The sequence below is a fragment of the Cynoglossus semilaevis genome, chromosome 5, assembly GCF_000523025.1.
Source record: "Cynoglossus semilaevis isolate Cse_v1.0 chromosome 5, Cse_v1.0, whole genome shotgun sequence".
Taxonomy (NCBI): Eukaryota; Metazoa; Chordata; class Actinopteri; order Pleuronectiformes; family Cynoglossidae; genus Cynoglossus; species Cynoglossus semilaevis.
The window spans coordinates 19,094,590-19,104,336 of record NC_024311.1 but is presented as its reverse complement, the minus strand read 5'-3'; the positions used below and the strand labels follow the sequence as shown (position 1 = coordinate 19,104,336).

General features: G+C 44.7%; 1 protein-coding gene across 1 annotated transcript; it reads left to right on the top strand.

Moving 5' to 3' along the window:
- The first annotated feature begins 568 nt into the window (after positions 1-568).
- On the top strand, positions 569-3,598 carry LOC112487065 (protein psiN-like). The gene is made up of 3 exons (XM_025055883.1): positions 569-643; positions 1,777-2,696; positions 2,846-3,598. Exons 1-2 carry the CDS (start codon positions 569-571, stop codon positions 2,659-2,661), a joined length of 960 nt encoding a protein of 319 aa, XP_024911651.1. The 3' UTR covers positions 2,662-2,696; positions 2,846-3,598.
- The last annotated feature ends 6,149 nt before the right edge of the window (positions 3,599-9,747 follow it).

Genomic DNA, 9,747 nt, shown 5'->3' with positions numbered 1-9,747 from the left:
AGAAAAAACATATTTGAGTGGAAGGAAAAGTTTCTTAAAAACAATCAGTTTATTCTTTCACACACAAACATCATGTGTGTGTGTTTGTGTGTTTGTGTCACTTCCTGTTTTAGTCTAGAATTCACCTGTGTCCTGATTGGTTCTCTGACCACCTGCACCTGTGGCCAACGGTCTTTGTTTCTTCTTCTGGTGGCAGATGTTCCAGAACCTTCCACTCAGGTTCCGTCCTGTTTTCTGTCCCTTCTACTGCCCGGTGGACTGGAGATTTTTGTGTCGTCTGTTTTACCTCCAAGTCTGATCTGAGTTCAACCTGGTCAGGTGACTCAGAGTTCCTCCCTGACTTTGGACCACGGTACAGGAATAGAACCTGGAACCTTTTCCACGGCAGGTAAGAATTCTACCGTTTGGTTTCTCTCTCACATTAAATATGTTGTTGTTGAAATACTTTCTTCATACTGCAGTACACCCTTTTAGTCAGTAGGAGTTTCTTTCTGTCTTTCAGTGATGTCATTCATTTTGTGAAGCTTCAACTTCAACTACATGCTCTTAAAAACTGCCCTTAAACCAAATGTCACAGGAGATAAAGCCACGTTCCACTGATGACGCTCTGGTGTTTAGTGTTGGCTCCACCACAGATACACAGGTCTGATAGGACAACAACAACACATGGGCGTGCACGTGCACGTGCACGTGCCCCCCACACACTCTGCCACTGCCGTCATCATTCAGACTAATCCCCTCACAGACCCCTCGTGCTGCTCTTTGAACGCAGAACAAAGTCTGTTCTGGGCTTTAAACATCAGCACAAAGACACAAATACAAAAACCTGCTGAGGCTTTTGACCTTTTCTCCAGGATTACAGTTTTCACACAGCGTTCAAGGAATTCAGCTTTCGTATCTGCGCAGCTTTTCAAACAGTTTCCCTGCTCCTTCATCTCTGCTGATGGTTGAATATGACAAACACCACAGAGAGAATGTCAGGCGGACAGAAACACTGAAACTAAGGACAGACAGCTGTCTGTCTGTCTGTCTGTCTGTCCAGGGGCTACAGGGAGATGACCAGGGCTCGGGGGGGGAGGTCCTGCCCCATACTCCCCATACTAGTGGTGTGTCGTGGTACTGTCACGTAAAACACCCAAAGGAAATGATTATTTATTTTTCCTATATTTTGATAAAGTGTCAAATGATTCAAATTTTTGATCATGATTAGGGATTAAAGAACGTCTCTCTGTCTGTCTGTCTCTCTGTCTGTCTGTCTGTCTGTCCAGACAATATTCCAGGACAATTCCTGTATTCAACTTCCAGGTTCTGGGTTCATGCCAGGGTTCCAGGTTTTGGGTCTACGGTGCTGGAGGGTCAACAGTTCCCTGTGGGTTTTCAGCGACTCATTCCAAGATAATTATCATTACGACAGCTCTGGGCTTCGTCTGTTGATTACATCACAGAGCGCAGCTCTGGTTTCCTGGTATCCGGCTTTAGGAGACAGTTTTTCATGTGCACAAATATTGATTCGACTGTCGGGTGAACACGGGGGAACATATGTGAATTTGGTTTCAGTCAGGCTGACTATTTTTAACAGGTGTTCTGGCAGCAGTGTGTGTCTTTGGATTTAGTGTGTGTGAAAAAAGTGTGTGTGCATTCATTTTATTTATTAGTTCATTCAAACACAGACACATGTGAACAGAAACAAACTTCACTAAAAGAACTGACTGTGGTTATTGGACTGTGTTCTAATTGATCAAACTCTCAGCCTCTGTTTCTGTCTCTGTTGATTAGGTCTACGACAACTGCCCCAGAGACACCAACAACTGCACCAGGGACACTGACAACTGCACCAGGGACACCAACAACTGCACCAGAGACACCAACAACAGCACCAGAGACACCGACAACTGCACCAGAGACACCAACAACTGCACCAGAGACACCGACAACTGCCCCAGGGACACCAACAACTGCACCAGAGACACCGACAACTGCACCAGGGACACCAACAACTGCACCAGGGACACCGACAACTGCACCAGAGACACCAACAACTGCCCCAGGGACACCAACACCTGCCCCAGAGACACCGACAACTGCACCAGAGACACCAACAACTGCCCCAGGGACACCAACACCTGCCCCAGAGACACCGACAACTGCCCCAGGGACACCAACAACTGCACCAGGGACACCGACAACTGCACCAGAGACACCAACAACTGCCCCAGGGACACCAACACCTGCCCCAGAGACACCGACAACTGCACCAGGGACACCGACAACTGCACCAGAGACACCAACAACTGCACCAGAGACACCGACAACTGCCCCAGGGACACCAACAACTGCACCAGGGACACCGACAACTGCACCAGAGACACCGACAACTGCCCCAGGGACACCAACAACTGCACCAGAGACACCGACAACTGCCCCAGGGACACCAACAACTGCACCAGAGACACCAACAACTGCCCCAGAGACACCAACAACTGCACCAGGGACACTGACAACTGCACCAGGGACACCAACAACTGCACCAGAGACACCGACAACTGCCCCAGGGACACCAACAACTGCACCAGGGACACCGACAACTGCACCAGAGACACCGACAACTGCACCAGCTGGAGAAATCTTCACCCTTTTATCTGCTCTGTGACTGGAGGTTGATGATGATGTTTCACCAGAGAAGAACAGGAGAGAATGTGAGTAGTTGGTTCTTCCTCCTTGGTTCTTCCTCCTTGGTTCTTCCTCCTTGGTTCTTCCTCCTTGGTTCTTCCTCCTACTGAAGAATGAAAACAGAGTCTCCTCTGTTTTCATTCTTCAGTACAACAACATGTTTGTTGATTATTAGGTTGAGATGAAGTTCAGTCCAATGTCAGATCAGTGAGAGCCTGACTGGTGGCACGTCTCCATTAGTGGCAACATTAATTTCCCAACCTGGTCAAGACAACAGTGACTGGAGAGAAGAGCCAACACAGAAGGCTGCACCACAAATGACTGCATTGATTATGTTTAGAAAAGGCAAATATTTCCAAATAACAAACACGTCAGTTTGACAGTTAAAGCTCTTACAGAGTCCACAGAAGAATGGAGCAGCAGCAGCAGCAGCAGCAGCAGCAGCAGCAGCAGCAGCAGCTGTGACCTGCAGCGTGTCGTCCATGTCTGATAAACACCAACATGAGAACACACACACGCACACACATTTGTATGTGTGAGTATCGGTGATTCCGTGTGTGTTTGAGCAGCACCAGGAGTCAGACGCACACACACACACACACACACACACACGGTTTGCTCTGCTGTTGACGCCTCAGCAAATCAATACGTGCAATTCTCGAGAAATACCGTATCACCATGGCAACTGGGCCTCCTGCCCTACGGTGAGGAGAACTGCAGAGCATGTGCTCTGGTTTTTGCTCCACACTTCACTCGTCTCCCACAGAGTTTTGTGTAATTACGGTGGCAGATGAGCGACAGGGCGGTTTTAGCCGCGTCGTGTTCGTTACAGGAGGTTGGGACGCGACCATGTGACCTGAGGTGACGTTGACTCTCTGTGCCTGCGTGTGTGTGTGCGCCTCAGTGTTTCATAGTATTAGTAATTTTTACTCAGGGGGGTGAGGGGGGAGTCACACCCTGACAAATTATAAATATGCGGGCGTTTTCAGGAACAAGACATTTCCACGTTTTGTTCCTGAAATAATCCAACCATTAATTCAAATGTTTCCCATTTGGATTTTTAATAAATAATACTATAAAGTAAGTTGATATTTGTAATCATTTTAATGAGATCATTCTAGAAGATATATATGACAAAACATGCACAACATCATTTGACCCTGTTTAGTAGAAAAAATGCAGTGAAAATACATGAAAGGCAGAAGATTAGATATAAGGCTTAATTACTGTCAATAATATATAAAACATATATTTAGAAGTTAGTTTTATACAGTATTAAATTCATATTTGTCATGTGATTATTTTCAGTGAAACGTCTAATGCATGTACAAAAATAAAATAAAATCCATGACTGTCTTTTATTCCTGATCTTGTTCAGAGGAAACATACAAACTCAGATTGTTGATTGGCTCAAAAAGAGGACGTGTGAGTGGCACCTCAGACTAAAATCAATGACACATTCATCAGTGACATTCATGGACTGTCACGTCTTAAAGGGAACCTAAAAAAAAAAAGAAAAAAGAAACCGAGCTGGTTATGATGCTCTCTTTAAAAATACATTCAACGTCGTGATCAATACTGTCTGTTTGTTGATGTAGGAGAAAGAAGCACAGCATCCATTTGTACTGGTTCTGGAAGTTTTTGTATTAAACCATGAAAGGCAGAGGAAAAACAAACATCTGAAGCTTCTCAGTGTGGATGAAGACGTGATCAGACCAGGTCAGAGTGTGGGCGTCGTGTTTAAGGCCGGATACACGGGATCAACAGAAAAACAGACACAGGGAAGGTGATGTTAGTTCAGTGGTTGTTGGTGTCAGACGTCTGTGTCTGAGGCCACACATGTAAATGACGCAGCTCACTGGACTCACTGGACTCACTGGACTCACTGGACTCACTGGACTCACTGGACTTCAGAGCGCTCTCTTTACTGCCACATGTTTAGTCTGGTTTTCACTTCTAAACCATTCCAGTCTAACAGACAGAGGAGTCTCTGCAGATGAACTCTCCCTCAAACACTGCACCAAAACCAAAGACACATCACCACAAACTATAATGAAGGAAAACTCCGTTATTTCATGTGCACAAATCCACTGTCACAGAATGTCCCTTTAAAGTTGAATGATTTCCAAGAACAAACATCACAGTGAGGCTTCACACCCAGCAGTGAAACAGTAGATGATGTGGTGTAGACTCAGGTGCACTCTCACATATATATATGTGTGTGTGTGTCCAGCACATGTGTGTATGTGTAGACTCAGGTGTGTGTGTGTGTCCAGCACATGTGTGTCCATTTTACCCACTGCTCTGATTGTCTGCTTATGGAATGGAGGCCACGGCTACTGGAAGTGAATTGGATTGGTCTTCACTCTCCCCCAATCACTTAGAGCCGGTGCATCAGCGCGTGTCATCCATCATGTGGACCAGGACGTACAGCAGACAAGTGGTGCATCAGCATTCTTCAGGGCCTCAGCAGTCTCCGTGCTCTGGACCAGGGTCCAGCTGACCGACCAGCCACCATTACACCCAGCTGATATCACACCACCTCGCTGGCCCAATGGTGGCGCACTCGAGTCAGAGGCTTTTAGTTTGTTCAGTGTCACCGGGGTCAGGTGCAGCTGTAATGTTTTCCCACCAGAGGGTGGATGAGGGCCGCAGTACTGGGACAGTCCAGCAGTCCTGTACGACAGCCTGTGGGTGAAGGTGTCGTCTGTCACGGTGGTTTGGCAGAGTTTGTACAGCTGACACACAGTATATACACATATGTATATACACACATATATATACAGTATAGTATATACACATATACTGTATATACAGTATATACACACATATATATACAGTATATACTGTATATATAAGCAGTATTTTCATGGAGTATTGTCTTTGTGTCTTTACCAAAGGAACACACACACACACACACAGATGTGTGTGTGTGTATAACCCTACATTATCCACAACAAACATAAATCCTTTATAAAGACACTCTTAGGAAAATGAAACGTTGGCGTACGGAGTGGCTGATAAGTGCTGGTCTAATCCTCATATTGAATGGCACTTTGTGCTGAGAACATGCTTTGGAACACCACATAAAGAAATGGATATTGAGACCTGATCTTTATAGTACTGCAGGCAGTGCAGTACTGCGTGGGTGGTCCAGTGGGTACTACTACCTGATACTTCAGATTCAATTTTCCAATATCTTGACTTTCTCTTTATTTATTTTTTTACCCAGGTAATGTTTGGGTCGACAGAAATACATCAATTATTTTGTTGTATGAACAACAACAACAACAACAACAACAACGCCACACAGTGGATGGAGTTGTTGTTGCTTTTCACCCGTCACTGATTATTTACCTTTGCTTAGATGATCTGCAGCCAAGGTATAAACCTCATATCCACTGGGTGGAATGCAGTCCCAGACCCTTACAGAGCCATCTCCAATTTTTACCCAGAGTTCTTAAAATGTAGTTTTTTACACTTGATTTCCTGTTGATATATTGGAAATATATTTTTTATTAATGAATTAATTTCTTTTATTCCACTGAGAGCGTATAAGCCCCGCCCACTGTAATAGATCTGACAGGTGATAAATCACTGGTGATAAATGGTCTCCTTGTTAACATACAGACGTTTCTCAGCCCAGTTAGATCTCAGTCTCCAACACAGTTACACACCATATTCCCCTGAGCGGGCGATCGACAGGGCAAACATCAAGAAGTGCCCTCGTCTGTAGCCCCTCGGTCCTCAGTGTGTCAAAGCCCACCCTCTTGACCTCCACACTCCAGATTCCCTCCTCACACCTGTGGTCACATGAAACATTCAAAGGCTACTGCTGCTCTGACACGGGATGTGACACACACACACACACACACACACACACACACGAGAACCTGAATTGTGACGTTAACCCGTGTTCCTGAAACGGTGAATTAACCACTAACGTCTGATGATAACTAGTCTTCTTGAGGTCAGCTTTCATCTGGAGAAGCTTCTAAAATATTAACAAGCTGTAGAAAATAATATGTATAAACATATATTCATTAACTGAGCTGCAGCTAAAACTAAAGTAACAGACTTGTTCTCAGATGAAGCTCATATTCAGGCTGGACGCCGAGGACCAACCGTCTGTTTAGAACACGACACATACAGTGGCTCTGCTGTACGACATGTAATCCTATAGTGGAGACGCTGCACTCCCCCATCCTCATTAGGGGGTTTGAATTCCTGCAGCCAGCCTGTGAGCATGTGCAGCTTGGGGGGGAACTGTATCCCACGCCACAGCGGGCAGACGGAGGTGGCGCCTCTGCAATTTCATTTTGTTTAAAAATACTCCCCAAATGTTGTTAGAGTTGCATTAAAGGATCCTGTGTTAAAACAGGCAGTGAGGGAGGATTGAATCAGCTCACCACCGTGGGCTGCCACTTCTCACAGCTCCACTCTGCATTAAAGCCCTGTTGGGTTTCACTCTCAGCAGGAGACAACGCTGCAGCCGCCCACGCTAACTGAATTAATTTCTCTCTGTTGTTGGATATACAGCACCTGTGGATACGACTCAGCCCGTTGTCTGTAATTAATGTCTGAACAACAAAGTAATACCTGCTGACAGCTTCTGTCTGCCCATCAAGACTGGGACTCTGCTGCGTGGAAATCCCAAAGAGGAAGATCAAGAAAGAAAGAAAGACCGTGCTCTCTGGGCCAGCCAAACATCATTCAATAATTACTTATGATTTAAGTAAAAAATAGATCAAATAAAAACAGGTTAAATGGCTCACAAAGAAATATATACAGTTATATAAATATATAAAACATATTCGTCATAATCAAAGTTTGACTGATGTGAAACGATGTGTTCAACCTTTCTGTCGGCCAAAACTCGACTGGGTGTCAATACAGAGCATGTAATGAAGAGAAAATATAGACAGATGGCAGCAGAGCACGAGATTTTTATTTTTATTATTTTATTTTATTTTTTTACACCAAGCTTTACTTAAACTTGGTGTAAAAAAAGACAACAGAGGTTCCACTGTTGCCTTTCAGCCACTCAGTCACTCCTAACTATTGCCCTGTTAATTTTGGGTCAACATTTACCAGAGATTTAATTTAGTTTATTATTAATTTTAGCATTGCTAGAAAAACAAACAAAAGAATTCCATGTGGAGATACAGTGTCAACGTCTCACAGGTGTTGGGTGAAAACTGGAGCTTTGAATGATCATCAACCTCAGTGTGTGTGTGTGTGTGGTATCGTGTGTGTGTGTGTAGACGTTAGATTGCATTTTTGACAGTGAGAAGAGTAAGAGCACATGAAGCAACATCTGTGCTCAGGGCTGAAACGCACGTCGCTGCCATTCTTCTTCCAAATGTTGTGTTGAATCTTTCAGCAGAACACAAGGAAAGTCTGTAAAAATTCATCTGCAGCTGCTGAAGGAAACTATTGATTTCCCTCCAGTCTGAATGCCTGGGACGAGCTCGGCCAAGTGGGATTTTAGTCCATCCTCGCCGCCTCGCTGCTTTGTTTAGACTTAAGACTCTCTAAACTTATTGGAATCATTCCACATGCTACGATGTAGTCAACCATACCATTAGGACGGAAACGGAGCCGCTGCAGACAGAATGTTCAAGGCTGTTGGACTGAGGAGCTGTTTGAGAGGAGAAAGAGGAAAAAAAAATAGAGAAAAAAACACTAAATGTATTTGTCTGTAAAAAGATCATGACTGAAGGAGATACAACATTTTAGTGCAAAATCTTTTCACACTTTAATTTAATACATTTTTTCTAATTTGGAAAATATAAAAGATTTATTTTGTATTTTTTGCCATTTAATCTTAATCTTTTTTTAATCTTTAATCATCTTCTGCCTCATAGAAAACTCACCATAATGACTTACATTTTCAGCAGTGTGTGTGTTTTCTGCTCCTGGTTGTTGAGAACTCTTACATTTACAGCAGTGTGTGTTTTCTGCTCCTGGTTGTTGACTGTACAGTTTGACACAAACACTGCTGATTCTTTCTTTTTCACAGCAGCGTTCAGGTTCTGTCCTCCTGCTGCGGCTGCCGTCTGATCGCCCAGTGATATCACTTCATTTGTGTCATCATATCAGAGCCCGTCCGTCTAAACAACACTCCACTACAGCTTGGTTTTCTACGACTCTTCTCGGAGCACGACCACAGATAAAATAGGCTGAAAGAGCGTGGTAATGGAGGCAGCCGCGGCAGGAAGCTGTGAATCGCTTCATAAAGAACAAATGAGAGACAATTCTTTTTTTCAAGTGCTTTTACTGCGGTACAGTCGTATCAGGCCACACACATCGAGTGTTGGCGATGGATTTGTGTACGTCTGCTGTGATTGGTGCAGAAGAAAGAAGATACATTAAGGCCATTACTGAAAAAAAATCTTTTCATCAAAACAGACGAGGCTCCATCAATGAAGAGCCGTCAGAAGATGCCACAGATGTCCAGCATCTTTCTCCTGTCCCTGCACTCACACTTGCCTCAGGAGGGTCTTTATAAAGTCTGTGAATGCTGCTGCACAGAAATATGTATGAAAAAAAAGGCCCGACACAGATGCATGGCACTGTACGGAGGGAGTAAATGCACATAAACACGGTGTGAGTGTGAGGTCAGAGCTGTCTTCTCTTCTGTGCAGACGTCCAGCTAACAGATGGACGCTGACCCTCCCCTTATGGACTGCAACGGACTCTTGAAATCAAGATGGATCTCGGCTTCCTCACATTTGCACTCTGAAGATGCCCCGGGCATTCATCAAAAAGACACACACCAAAATGACGCCGATGTTTGTGTGTTGAAGGAAACGACAGCACGGAGCTTTATTTAGGCTCCAGGCAGTGAAGCTGTGACCTGAACATTAGGTGAAACATTGATCTGTGCAGTGGTCCACCTCAGAGTGGGTGACGTTTCTCTCTGGCGTTCACTCACCTTTAGATCAGGTTAATGATCACACCCAGGTTTGTTAAACGTTTCACACTCGGCGTGAAATCTGAGGAGTTTTTAAGAGCAGCGTTTGGTCGACACTGAGACCCAGGTGGTGCCAGGAGCCACAGATATGCCCCCCCCCC

What these genes read in the sequence shown, in the direction of transcription:
- LOC112487065 (XM_025055883.1), top strand. Translation starts at nt 569, where the DNA reads ATGTCACAGGAGATAAAGCCACGTTCCACTGATGACGCTCTGGTGTTT. An exon ending in GCTCCACCACAGATACACAG is followed by an intron (nt 644 to 1,776) that starts GTCTGATAGGAC and finishes TCTGTTGATTAG; the next exon opens with GTCTACGACAACTGCCCCAG.